The 15,158-nt window shown below is 38.7% G+C and overlaps 2 protein-coding genes across 2 annotated transcripts in view; one reads left to right on the top strand and one right to left on the bottom strand.

Moving 5' to 3' along the window:
* The window catches only part of LOC5571970 (SKI/DACH domain-containing protein 1), a 291,750-nt gene that overhangs the window by 123,092 nt on the left and 153,500 nt on the right, over positions 1-15,158 (top strand). The gene's annotated exons all lie outside the window — the stretch shown is intronic.
* Positions 372-13,437, bottom strand: LOC5571975. Its single transcript, XM_001660021.2, has 3 exons — positions 13,212-13,437; positions 12,741-13,153; positions 372-1,864 (listed from the first exon to the last, which is right to left on the bottom strand). Exons 2-3 carry the CDS (start codon positions 13,118-13,120, stop codon positions 484-486), a joined length of 1,761 nt encoding a protein of 586 aa, XP_001660071.2. The 5' UTR covers positions 13,121-13,153; positions 13,212-13,437; the 3' UTR covers positions 372-483.

Here is a 15,158-nt window from a genome sequence, read left to right as displayed (position 1 = left end):
TGGATAATTAGTTCAAATTAGTTCAAATTGTAAAATTTCGGTCTTAAGATGATTGTATAGACTTGGTCAAGGTCATAATTGACTTTATGCACCCAATATTACCAGTATAACCGTGTTTACTTTGATGAAATCAAATAATAAATTTTAGGCTGACAAAATCGAGCAAAAAAGGATGCTAAAATCAGGGGTAGACAAAATCGGGGGCTGACATAATCGGGTCATTACTGTATCTTCTCACACTCGCACAACGCGAACCGGACACGATTGATCTTGATTCCGTCTCTCGCCCCATGGAAGCATCCAATATAATCAAATAACCACACTACTTTCAAGGCTTGTCCCGGGATTAAGAATAAAAAAAAAGTTAAAAATTGAGTTTCAACGAGTTTATTCAACAAAAAGTTTGCAAGTTGCAAATTATTCCAATCCATCTGAACATTAAAAAAAAGAAACAATTGCAATAATCGTAAATCATCGGAGAAATCAAGCCATTTTAACAGCAATGTTGCGCCTATGGTCCTCCATCTCTTTGGTGAACGTAATGGCCAGGACTTTCCGGTAGATGTCTATCATGTCCATGTAGTTCTCCCCAGGGTATGTGTACATGTACCGGTTAGCAAACTGCTGCAGCATGGTCAACTTGGCCGCATCGTCCGCGTCACCATCCTCGAGCAGCTGGTTCAATGCCATCAGATGTTTGAGCGGGACCGGTGGGAGTTTCTTGCCGGCTGCCTTCTTGCGGCGCGCCTTGGCCGCGTCACACGAGTCACAAATGCAATCGAAGTGGTACATGGTGAGCGTTTGGCGCCGTTCGTTATCGGTGTTCTTGATGGCCAGGGGTCCGTAGGAGATTTGAATCTGCTCGTCCGCTGCTATGGGTCGGAGGGCGATGAGCTTGAGCTGGTCAAAATGGACGGCCGCAAGCGTGTTCGGGTCGCAGGAATGGTTACAGACGGAAGCAATCGAGAAGAGCTGGTTGGTGAAGTTCTGTCGGGGTCCAATGATTAGGAACCCGATGATACGCGTGTAGTCCAGGAAGGACCGAAGCATGAAGTCTTTCTGGGGTTTGGTGACGACGAGGGAGCGCACAAGTGGATGCTTCATGTAGACTGAGTAGTAAACGGCCGCGTAGAACCGGAATGAATCCTCGTACAGGAAATTGTTAGTCGGAAGCTTTACTTTGTGGAAGATTTTGAATTCCTCCAACGGGTCGTAGTTCGAGTAATCCAAGGTCAACGGATCTGCTCCATCTCTGCCATTCGCTTCACAGAATTTCATCATATCTTCCAGATTATCCTTGAAAAGGGTCAACCCATAGAAGAAAGCTCGGGGACCCATTAAAATTCGACTGCTTCCGTAGGATATGTGATGCAGCTTCTCACTTATGCCACACTCGAATCTGTGACTGTACTTCAAGTCCTCTTCCAGACACTTCTCGCTGCAGTACATGATCGAAACACAGTTCGGACATGGAATCAAGCTGTGGAAGTTAGCGATCGAGCAGCGATTGCAATTCTGGTACTTGAGCTCTGGACTAATCGCTGCCATCCAGGCTTTTTCATGCAGGATCACGTCACCTGCTTTGAATGGGCGCTCCGCCACCAGAGACCTCCCGTAGATGGGCAATTCCTTCTGGACAATGCCGGCAGCCATAAAGGGGCGCTTAGGATGGGATTCGACTTTCATTGCGAGCGAAGGACATCGCATTGCCAACTTGGAATGGCCGGTGGCAATCTTCTCCTTGCTGTTATGCTCCCTCGTGAGCAACTTGGGCATCAAGCGTTCCGGATAATTGTGTTTCTTAGCGAGAGCAATGTTGGCCAAACTGAGCTCGTACTCCCCCATGTCGAAGTAGATTGCCGATCTAGAAAGAGAATCAATTTAGTTTAGCTCACCCATATCAAAGCAAATACCTTCAATAAGCGTAGCCAGGGATTCCATTAGGCAATAACTTGACTGCCCATACTCGCATAACAGTCCCATTTGAATTTTTGTCACTTTTGAGTTTTCTTCATGATTCATGTTTATTATTAGTGTACTTCATGGTATCATGCATAAAATTGTATCTTTGTATGGACAAAATGCGAAAAAAATACCAAATCATGTGCGTCCCATATTGAAAGTACCTGCATAACAGCCCCACTAGTAGATTACGACGAAATTCAAGTAAACCTATGCCTATTATGATTTCTGTAATCTTGCATCCATAAGAAAAAGAAATGCTACAAATTACAGTGTTTTGAACCTCTCCACTCCATAACAAATGTTGTTTTTCATTTTTGTCTAGAATGCTTCTGGTGCGATTTGCGATAGAAACATATCTAATCCTTATGAGAGTCTAAATTAAAAATAAGATAAATAGCTTCCCCCAACTTTCGTCTTCTGATCAATTACCTATCAACGAAATTTCCGGAGGGTTCATCTTTCTAACGACATGGAGGGGAGGCTTTTTGGGCCGACATGGGAATTAGCATATCACCACTGGTATCGTCGACTGGTTATGCAGTGCAATATCTAATGCTGAGAATTAAGAATGTCCAATGAAAAGCCAACATTATGGATCTAAGAAATGTCCAACTGTTTTGTCGAAATCAGGCTAATCAAAACTTACCCGCCTGAGTACCTGTGTTTCATATTCACCAACGTGCTTAGGGGCAGTGCAGGTGATTCAAAAATACTTTTCCTATGGGGCCCAGATAGCCGTAGCGGTAAACGCGCAGCTATTCGACATGACCAAGCTGAGGGTCGTGGGTTTGAATCCCACCGGTCGAGGTCTTTTCGGATTGGAAATTTTCTCGAATTTCCAGGGCATAGCGTATCTTCGTACCTGCCACACGATATACGCATGCAAAAATGGTCATTGGCATAGTAAGCTCTCAGTTGATAACTGTGGAAGTGCTCATAAGAACACTAAGCTGAGAAACAGGCTCTGTCCCATTGGGGACGTAACGCCAGAAAGAAGAATGGGGCCGGCCGGAACGCTTTTATCAAACCCAGAAATGTCTTGAGGACTGTTTCTATCACCACCGTATTGTTTCATATTAGCATAGCATAGCATAGACTGACTGTACTGCCCATAAACACATGTCAGTCTCATGTTTGCTTGGATTCCTATTCACATGGGACAATTATGTGTTTATGGGCAGTGTACATGTCAATGGTTGCTACTCCGTGATTGATCGGAACTGGTAAGAATTGCACTACGATCCAAATGAATAAGGGATGGGAGTTTCCGCTTACTCTCGAAGTGCAATTTTAGCAGATCTAATATTATTGATCAATAACGGCGCCGGCCAAGTCCTTACAGTCAGTTGGGATGGGGAAGGAATGTTAGGGTGTAATGATTGTTGCTTCTAGAGACCGAGAATACCTCTGCATCTCCACAATCACCACGAGAGGGGTGTTTATTAGTGAGGGAGGAAAAGATCTGGGAGTCACCTCTGGTCGATGATGCGATCCATGGACAAGGGGGAAATATACGGCTTATATTTAATGCTAGTTTTGTATTTTTGTCTCCTGAAGTTTTTAGTAGACGATTTAAAAAATACGTCAACATCTATAATGTCGAACAATTCAAAAGATGTTTTTATTAATGACGAAAACTGAAAATTACATGTATATATTTTAAATTATATGAAACAGGAATAATGCCGACACTTGTAGTGACGAACCATACATAGTTTGTTTGAAAATGACATATGAGTATTACTGTGCATTTTGTCTCGATATGGTAGAAGTCTTAGGAAATACGTCAACATTCACAATGTCGAACAATTCAAAAGATAATTTTTAATAATGTCAAAAAGAGAAAAATATATGTAAATTGAAATTGTATAAGAAAAAAGCATAATGCCGACACTTATAGTGACGAACCATACAAAGTTTGATTTAATATTACATAAAAGTTACGCTTTCAAGAAAAAATGTGTTATCAGAAGCATGAAACGAACTCACCAGTTGGTAATCCATTCTCGACTGAACACAAAACTGACACTAACAGCAAAACTTCTTGGCGTACCGAAAACAAACCGTCTTGCATGGGCCTTCTCAAATACCTACCCAGCAAGACGCTCCAAATCAGGACAAAAAAAAATCTCCGGCGACGAAAACACGCGCGAAATTGTGAGTAAAATCTATCGGACGACGCAAAACCGAACCACCGAACTGTCCTGCTTGGGCCTCACAAAGCACTACCCAGCAAGACGCTCCAAATCAAGGAAAAAAAAATTCTCCGGCGACGAAAACGCGCGAAATCAAAACTGTCCTGCTTGGGCCTCACGAAGCACTCCTCTATCACCACCGTATTGTTTCATATTGTATAATAAGTATTTTTTTTGTTTTTTGTATGGTATTCAGTTGGAGCTGCCTGACAGCTTAACTTGTCAAGGCTGAACCCTCGGTCTGTAGGGTTACCAGACGTACTCTTTTTAGAGTACATGTACTCTTTTTTGCCTTTAAAATTTCTGTACTATTCTTTTTTGGTAAAAGGGGTCCAGTGTACTCTTTTCCAAATATTGATCGACAATTGGCTTGTTTAAGGGTATCCTGTTTTTTACATATTCTGATTCTACGTTAAAAACTGAGCCAGAATCCAAAGTTTCATAATTTTCCGTGTCCTGGAACTATTTTTAAAACACGTTTGAATTTAGTATGGAAATCGCGTTTGAATCACCCCTCGTCAAATTTTACTCCGGGATGAGCTGTCATTATGTAAATGGAAATGTCATTGAGTCGACGGAATTAAATCTATTTTAATCATTTAATATATCAAAATTAAGATATTAAAGCGCAATAAAATCGTGTTTCACTTGAAAAACTGTGCTCTTTCGATCAAGCTACAAAAAACTGCGAATTTTTCATCACTAAACAACCCAATTGCCGAACAAATTATTAACTTGTCAAAGAAACCAGATAAACCTCCACAGATTTTCGATAAATACTGGCTAAACCGAGTTGGTAAGAAAAGCTTAAAAATTAGTAGAAAGAATTGATGCTCAAATTTATCTCACAAATACAGAAATAAGTGACCTAATGATAATACTATTAATAAACAATTAATATACTATTGATTTCAAGTTAAACATTTGAGTGCATTTGAAGGCCCAAGCAAGCTAGATCGGTTTTTGCGTCGCCGGTGAGACGTCTATTTTTCTGCCACGCGTTTCGTTTGCTGGGCAGTGCATTTTAAGGCCCAAGCAAGCTAGTTCGGTTTTCGCGTCGCCATGTGCATATCAAGTATGCTGATAAAGTTGCTTATGGTTGCTTAGTCAGGGATGAAGGATCAATTTGGTGAGCTCGTTTCATGCTTTCATTTTTAATGTATATTTTATTGTGAAACACTTTTTAATCATGACAACGATAGAAAAGTCACTTTTATGTATATTTTTTTAACAAAACATGAATGTTTTTTCACAATAAGTGTCGGCAAAGACTATTGTAATTGTTTAAAAAGTATTCAAATACACATACCTTACCTTTTATCCAAAATTTTTCATTACACAAATCGTTTTGAATGGTTCGACACTGAAAGTGTAGACTTACTTGAGGAACACGTTGTCTGTAGTGACTAATAGGTGACTGTTTGAACTATGGCTGCATGGATCGCATCACTTACCAAGGTGAATCCTGATTATGTAGCTTTTGAACCCTTCCCACTAACAAATTCCTCCCTGTGACAACCATGGAGATGCAGAGGTGATCTCGGTCTCTAGTAACAATGGAAGTCACACTAATAATCCCACCTTTCCCCGATGACCGTAAGGACGTGGCCGGCGCCGTTATTGACTTTATAATGCTTGGAGTTCTCGAAAGTGTACATTGAAGATGGAAAGCTATTCCCAAGCTACATCTGTTGGTTCCTTGTGGAACTTCGATTATTCTGGTCAATCACGGAGTAGCAACTACGAATTGTACGGTCATCAATGCTTATGCTTATGCTATGCTTATTGATTTCAAGTTAAACATTTTTCAAGTGATTTTGAATTTGAAATCGAAGCCGATTTGTAACAGTTTAGTTTAAGCACATTTTTAGAAAATGTAGTTTTCGCGAGACATTCAACGAAAAATAAAACCGTGGAAATAGTAGGGCTTAATTCTGAGCTATAGTCTCGAAAACATGAAAACCAATCAAGCTCGAAAGCAAATCTATCTTTCATAACGTTTTAACGAGTCCTTAGTAAAACTTTAATTAAAGACTTATGCCTGAGCTCCTACTAAACACATTAAAAAGCAAACGTTATTTGAAAGACAAAATTATTACATAAACTCGAACAACTTCTTGTATTATATACGTTTTATTATAAATGATAACAAAATGATTCACTCATAGTCAATATTTAATAATAGTAAGCAAGCATATTATAAAATCGGAGAATTGGGTCCTAAAATTTTTAATGAAATCTTGTTTTTATTTAATAACACGAAAAAGCATGTTATTGTAACTACTTTAGCAATTTTTCCCGCTCAAATAATGGCTATAACATGTTTAAACTTTAATTTAAAAATTTGATTCATAAATGAACCTTGACACTTTTGATCATGTTTGACGTTTGCTTAGTCGACAAAAACACCACAGGGGTTTTAGTTCGACCACTGGGGTTGTTCCTATCTGACATTTCGTAAGGGACACGGAAAACAAAATACACCCAAAATTTGAGTTTAAGCCAAAGGATGTGACAAAATCTAAAAAAATGTTTTTTGGGCTTAAACCAACGGAAAACATTAGAAAATTGAGTAAACATGTGTTTTTGGCCTAAACTTAAGCGTTTGGCACTAAAATTGGGATAGGGCTTTAGGACCCTATTGAAAAACCTTCTTGTGAAATCTATAATGAAATATTAAGAATAGTGTGATTCATATATAGGGAATGTGGCAGTGATTAGGATTATGAATTGTTTGCATTAGTTAAGAGAAGATAAGTCGTCATTTCCATTCTTTTCTTTTCGAAATTTATATATTGGTTGTCATTAGGTTTAATGAAACCAACGACCTAACAATTTAAAAAAATCGCCGTACATGAATATAAGGACAATCTAAAATTGCATTTTTAATTTTTGAGGGTAGGCGAAGTGTACTCTTTTGTACTCTTTTACTAAGTTGAAAAAATGTACTCTTTCCGGTGAGAGCAAATATGGTAACCCTATCGGTCTGGCTTTTGCCAAGTTTCCCCTCTACCAGGACCAATACTCAGACGGACTAGGCAATGGCACATGCACACTGCTTTTTTATTAGTATTGTGACGTGATAGTTTTTGAAAAGTACCCATATTCCCTTGCTTCTGAGAAAAGGAAGCATTGTGAAAATCAGCAGCTCCATCAGAATTTGTTTGAAATAGTAGTGTAGTAGTGTCATTACTAATACTGTCTAGTCGAAATGGTTTCGAATAATTTGTCATTCAAGTGCTATTCTGATTACTCCTGTCTTTTACGTAAAATTAGAGTATTAAATGTCAATTGTCGTCAAGTCTGAACAAAATTAGGCTGTTTAGTAGTAGTTCTAGTTAATTTCGTTTTTGTTGTTAAAAGAAGCTGAGATCGAACATAAGGGTACACTTGCTAGTTTCGAAAAATTGTTGAGCAGACAAGGAAAGCGACTTTTTTCTTTAAGGATATATGAACGTAATGACCAGTAAATACTTTTAACAACAAAAACGAAATTAACTAGAACTACTTGCAAATTTTGCGAAAATGAAGCTGGAATTAGATTATTTATACCGCTGTTACAAAAGAGGTATTTCTTATTATGGCAATGTAATAACCATATTAAAATAAGATTGTCGCCTTATTTCTACTCAGTGAATTTATTAGTCATTTTCCTAAGAGTTCCTAAGTATTCCCTACGTCGTATATTAGTGCGTCTATGCCATATGAATTATAACGCGGCTTTAAGCAAAAAAATGCCAAAATGTGATACCACCACTACAGGTTACGCCTTTGGTTTCCATCATATGGAATAATGGATTATGCCCTCCCATCGCGGCAAGGTCGCATAACCAAGGGGAGAGTCATTGTACATTGTTAGAATAATTCAATGTTATCTGTCAAATCGTACACTTCAGGTTAATTATCAGAACCAGTGAATCAAATTGTCATCATGATAGACGAAAAACAAACAACAAAGCAAGTACGCTCACAACCGTTTGTCGCAACTGTTGCGGATAAGGACACAATTAAAAGCAAAATTGTCATGACAATCACAGAGTACAACATTGTTGCAACTTCTTGAACTCGCGATTAATCAGTTATTTTAACGTGAAGATGCATCGAAGCCAAACCTCGAATTTTCAAGAGCACAAATCTAGAGAACCAGACAACCGTTTGTGTTGATAATGCTACTCACTGGTCACTCGCTGGTGGTGACCAATCGATTCGATTTTCAGCACGAACGGTTGTCAGGTTCTCTAGATTTTTGCTCTTGAAAATTCGAGGATTGGCTTCGATACATATTCACCTTAAACTCAAAACCAAACTTGTTTAATGGATGCTGTTTGATATTGTGTCAAGGTTTACCAACACGGAGAAAGTTCTCGAAAATTGCAATACGATGCCCATAAAATCGCTGCGCACGTGGTGATCGATCTTTGTCATATTCTGTTCAAGTGATGACAAACTCATGTTGTGGAATAAAATTGTTGCAACAAGAATATGAGGTGACAATGTCTTTGTTGCTGCGTGTTGGGTGACAATTGATTCACTGATCAGAACTCCAGGTTTGAAGTACTTCCTGTAAGAGCTGGTGTTCCTCAAGGCATCATTTTGGGTCCACTATTATACAATATTTTCACATCTGACTTACCTGAGTTACCTCAGGGATGTCAAAAATCCTTGTTTGCGGATGACACAGGCCTCTGCGCCAAAGGACGAAGCCTGCGTGTCATCTGTAAAAAAAATTGAAAAAAAGTTTGGATATTTTTTCTTCATACTTGCAAAAATGGAAGATTTCTCCTAATGCTTCCAAAACTCAACTAATAATATTCCCACATAAACCCAAAGCTCTTTATTTGAAACCTTCAAGTAGACAAGCAGGCTCTGTCCCATTGAGGACTTAACGCCAGAAAGTAGAAGAAGAAGTAGACATGTTGTCACGATGAGAGAGGTTCCTATAAATTGGTCAGATGAAGTTAGGGGCTGCCCATTAATTACGTAAGGGTTTATGATTTCTTACGCACCTTGCAATTTATTTTTGATTTTCATACAAAAAATCTTACCATGGAGGGAGGGAGGGTTGAAAATTGCCTTACGTAATTAATGAACCATCCCTTAAGTATCTAGGGCTCATGCTAGATAAGAATTTAACTTTCAAAAATCACATTGAGGGCATTCAAGCCAAATGCAACAAATATGTAAAATGTCTCTATCCCCTTATTCTGCTAATATCTGCTAATATCAACGCACCCCCTAGCCATGGCCAATCTGCGTTGTTTACACAAACATCCCTATAAACCCCACGCTGGGAAATACGTTTACCGAAAAAGGCGTTATGAGGTTCTGCACTGCATTCTTGTATTGGATTTACTTTAATGGCATTGTTGTTAGCAATTCACAAAAAAGTGAAAGAGAAAGAAAACATGATTTGTGCAGACAGAGCCCCATAGGCCATGTTATACCAGTTAGCACGCCCGACGCCCACCGATGAGGTAGGCTCGAACCATCGTCCCGCCCTTCTACCTATTTTTGAGATAGGTAGTTTTGTCAGGGTGTAAATAGTTTTTAAGTCTGAACCAAATTTGACTGTTATATTGGATACTTCTCTCATTTAGCTGGAGGTTGCTGCAATCCTTCGTTGGTCCGTTGGTTCCGACGATCGTTCCCGTATCCGCGTTTCCTCGGCCATTACGCTGTTTACATTGCATTGTTGTTCATGGTAGTGGCGGGTTAAATATGAAAACAAGGATAGGGAGAGAAGAAATGTTAGTGATTGTAACATGCTTTATTGCAGTATTGGCCTACACTGAAGTCATACAAAATTCGCTCTTTGGATTCCCACGATAACAATCCCTGAAACTGATTATGAACCACATAAAATTTATCCGATAGAGCAAAAATCTTAATGTTTCAATTTAGGACAATCCAGCTTTATTGCATGTCAGAAGTTCTTGATGATATTCTCACAACGGCCATTCAGAATGGTTCGACGAATGTAGATAAAAGATCATTATGATAAAAATAACGTGACGACATGTTAGTTAGCTCAAAAAGATTATTGTATTTGCAACTGATAATTTAAATAGTTAAGCTAAGGGTCGGTTATTGTATATAATTTTATAGATATGGAGAAGTATAGCACGAACGCGAAGTAATGACCTTCCACTCCATCTTCAAGTGCTCCCCACAAGCCCAACACTTCATTCTGGCACTTTAGAACGTCCATGTTGTAACTTGTTCACACAAGAAATCTGCCTCTGTTCTGCCGAGTTGGCAGAACGCGCCCCGTACCCCATTCTGAACAAAGGACAGGATTCAACTAATATCATGGAACCTTAACTACAAATACAAAAGCTACTTCTATGTTATTTCCACTACTACGCTCACGATAGTTATGTTATGATCGTTAGAATAAAAACGGTAGAGGTTACTACTACATAACAGAAATACTACCCAAAGAACGCTAATGTCGCCAGTGTTGGTGTGGATGCAAGGTAGTGCAAAAATGTTTAGAGAATTAAATAAGTTATAAATTTCAGCATTCTGTTCAAACATATTATATTATTTTATAAAAGACAGTAAAGAATGAAACATTTCAGTAACAACAGCGCCATTAGTTTTCTAATTATTATTCATATATCAGTAATACTTCTCTAATTCCGCTACAACCTTACTAGATAACGCAATATTGTAAAATGCCGTAAATCAGCACATTTTGGAATATTTCTCAAACATTGGAAATTATTGTTTATGATGTTTTTAATTGCAATTATGAATATACAAAAAACAAATAGCGGTATGGGCATCGGATTTAGGCGATGCGCTGAATTAGGGCAACCCACAGTATTGGTCTTATACCAAGGTAAGTATTACTACGTTGTTAGTAAACCTAATATAAAAGTCTATTTTCAATGTGTGAGACGCAGAGACCACCCGCACCCACTCTTGCGCCTCGTGGACTATTGAAAACGACTTGTGTTTATTGAACTAATACTACTATTAGAAATAGTGCTACTGATGAAGGTGATCGTTGGTTTCCCAGTCTTGTTAGTGATTTGAGTGTTAGTAGAGACTGGTAGTAGGCCCTGCCGGTCCCTCCAGCATTACGCGTAGTTATCTGGTGTTAGATCATGCGACAGTAACTAAACTCATGCTGAAGGTGTGATAAATCAAGTGTAAAATATATTTAAGCATTGCAACACATGTCATTATTGTTGAAACTTGCTACACTACAACAGTGGAACACCCGCCAGCCGAACCGGACATACTACGGTACTTTCACGTGATTAGAAGAAGACACCATGAATACAGAATAAAACTATAACTATCTTTATTGTGGTTAATAATTACACGGAACACTTTACTTCGACCTGATAGCCTCACTACTAAAAAACAACAAAACGATCAGCGCGCCAATTCGGTTGACACCAAGGGGCAGCACACTCACATTCAAATCACTAGACTACAAGGGGTCGGACACTACCTTTCTCCCAACAATTATATAACTTAAACTACTAGATTAACTTACATTTTATAAATTATAATTACGATTAATTTTCGCGATCAATAAACATTAGAGTAATTTCACAATATCAACAATATGTAATGCCAACTTGATTAATCACCGTCAATCCCATCACCCAAGGGCAGGGATGTAAAATGTCTCTATCCCCTTATTAATAAATAATCAAAACTTTGTCTTAAGAACAAGCTTTTTATATTGAAACAAATTTTCAGGCCAGCTATGTTGTATGCTGTACCAATATGAACTAGCTGTTGTAATTCCAGGGCTTTCTTCCTGCAGGGAATTCAAAATAAAATTTTGAAAATGATTCTGAAGCTGAAAATTAAAAACGTGTTTTTTTCTCTTATAAGCAGGTGAAATAAACTCACCTGTACAAAATCTGAACTGCTACGGCAAATGAAATGTAATATGTTGTTAACAAAATGGTAATAAAATCTATTTTTTACCAAATTAGGATGATAGTGTAGTCTCACACAGAACACCTAGATATAAGATATTAATATAATGTTTGGAATAATACTAATAAAGAAATTAAAAAAAATCGTTTAGATCTATTCAGCTGCTTAGTACCAAGATACTCACTTGGTTAGCAATGGCTTTTAGGGAAAGATCATAAATTAGACGAGAAATAAATTCAATGATTAGAACGATACTAAAGGAATAAAAAAATGATCTGTAAAAAATAACTTTAATAGCTTTAGGTTAGGTCACTACTTGAATTGTGGGATCGATTTCAAACAAATTTTCTTATTAAATTTTAAAAATTGATTATTTTTCACATTTTATAGTAAATAACTATGTGTTGAAAGTCACCCCGTTTAAGGGTAATAAGAATACAGTTATGAACTTCTTGTTGAATGTTTGGAGATATTCTTAGAAAACATACTTCCTTAAGTCACTCATGGTAATCACCAGAAGCTTCCGTAGGGTGAATCCAAAGAATTGCTCAGAAGAAATATCTAGAGTCATCTCTTAAAGGATTATATTGAGATCAACAGCACATTTGCTATTTTTTAAAGTATTTTGCATGATCCCATCCCCCTGGCTACGCCCATGATCCCTTCTCAACTCACCGATTAGCGTAACCGATTCCCAAATCCTCCGAATCGGGCCCATCCGCCCAGCAAATGCTCTCGTTGTACTTTTCCAGCGCTTCGAGGTAATCTTTGGCCAGGAAGTGCCGATTTCCTGCTTGGCGAACATCGGCCGCCCTTTTGTTGCTCTTGATCAAATCGGGAGCGACCGTTTCATCGATGAAGGGACCATTTTTCAGCACATAGTTCCGATAGGCGACCACATCGGACTTGGCCAAATGCGGAGCCAGGCGGAGGAACTCGGTCGTGTACAGGGACATGGGCTTCTGATTGATACGAAGGGCATGGGCCAAATTTGAGGGCGATTGGCTCTGCTGGGCGGCCATATAGGCGTAGAGTAACTCGGTTAGCGCATCCATCCTTCTGCAGCAGTTCCGCGGGTTAAACCGGTTCTGGAAGATGAGGATGTTCCGTTTAGATTTGTGCGATGCGCCAACGGCCGATACTTACCAAACAATTCGACGGGATGGACTTGATTCGCTCAAATACGTCCACTTTCACTTCACAATCTGTATTTGATAACGGAAATATGATCCGGACACAAATGCACCATAAGCATATAAATCTACCGGATAACGTCTACGACTCTGGATGCGATGAAACGAATGAAACGTGCACACGGTGCTGGATTTACACAAACCAACCGTTTGTTATGAAGGGGAACGGAGAGAAGGCTCATCTTTTCGAACGACAACAATAACTGAGGGGTGTTCATTTAGTTGTGAGCACGACTTGCCAAAATAATCGGTAATAAATGTAAATGCCAATCACGCATTTAAGAATTAAGAGAAAATTATATCAAAATTAAATTATATTAAACCATTAATACAAATAATTAATATATTTAGAAAAATAAATATCAATTGGGAACACATTTGAAACTGTATCAGTCAACATTATAATAAATTTTTGATGTATATTATTTTATAAAGGCACCCCTATCAGAGTGCAAATCGAAATCTGTCCCATCTATCGCTGTTTCTAGCAACGGTTCACAAATTTGCGCGCGCAAGAAACGAACGCATGAGAGCGAAAACGAACACGCATGCAGGCGAGAGAGTGGCATTAGGGTAGCCAATATAGCGCTAGCCGAGAAACATTTTATTTAGTTTCTCGCACTTTTATGTCGAATTCGTTTTTCAACCCAGGTTGGAACTGGCGCAACCCGTTCTGAATCACAGTTTCAACCCCAACCCGATTCAGGTTCGACCGAACTACAATTTGCTTGACGTTTGTTTGTTTATGTTTTGATCACCGACCCAGTTCCTAAAAACGAACACGACATTAGAGTGAGGTGGGGCAATGCAAGTTGCCATTTTTGAATTCGTATATCGTGAGGCAGGTACGATGATACTCTACGCCCAGGGAAGTCAAGGAAATTTCCATTACGAAAAGATCGTGGACCGACTAGGATTTGAACACAGACACCTTCAGCATGGCTTTGCTTGGTAGCCGCGGACTTTAACCACTCGGCAAAGGAAGGCCGCTTAAAATCTACAAGTTATCTGTGAAATTAGTGAAATTTGCCTGATTGTGCGATAAAAGTGGCCAAATTTCACATGTTCACGATCTTACTCAGCTGAGAAGCAGGCTCTGTCCAAGTGAGGACGTAATGTCAAGAAGAAGAAGAAGAAGAAGAAGAAGAAGAAGAAGAAGAAGAAGCAGAAGAAGGTACGGTGAAAGCACATTGAATTTATTATATCTTGCGTTGCGGTCCAACTTCTCGATGGGCTGTATTCGAGAATAATGTTACTGGAGAGCGATTCTCGCTGAAACCAGGTCGCCATCGGCACCCATCGTTAGAATTACACTTTTATGTCATTGATCGCTAGTATATGCTAAAACTAAAGGGTGGTCCTTTCGGTTTTCTCAAATTAGTGGACCCCTCGTACGCCAGCTTAACACTTTGCGAGAAAGCTTATTCGGCTTATCTTGGAGTTCAGAAATAGCATTTATTCTTTCATTTATTTGGTCTAGAACCGTTGATTATTGAACAATCAATTGACAGCTGAGATCAGATTAGAATGAAAGAATCTGATTGTTTTTTCAACGATGGCCTCATAATTCATGGTAAAACAAATCATTTAACTGCTTAAAACCAAGATGGCGTCGAATTTCAAGATGGCTGCTAGATTTGTCAGTCTCAAAATGATGCTACTGCACAGTTCGAACGAAACGTGTAAATTTCTGAGACATATAATGCACATAATTGGAGCGTGGCAAATCATGGATATTTACATGTTATGTCATGTAAACTTCAATTATATGTCCTCAAATAACCATGGAGCATTATATTATTGCATATATAATGCAGCTGCATTGTCGTAAGCCTACCATTAAAGTAGTTGAAAAGTAGAAAAGGGCCCTTTTACAGTTGCACTAATGCAAAAACGACGA

The sequence above is a fragment of the Aedes aegypti genome, chromosome 3 (genome assembly GCF_002204515.2).
Source record: "Aedes aegypti strain LVP_AGWG chromosome 3, AaegL5.0 Primary Assembly, whole genome shotgun sequence".
NCBI classification, from domain to species: Eukaryota; Metazoa; Arthropoda; class Insecta; order Diptera; family Culicidae; genus Aedes; species Aedes aegypti.
Note: the sequence above shows the minus strand (reverse complement) of the source record. Positions and strands in the feature narration are given on the sequence as shown.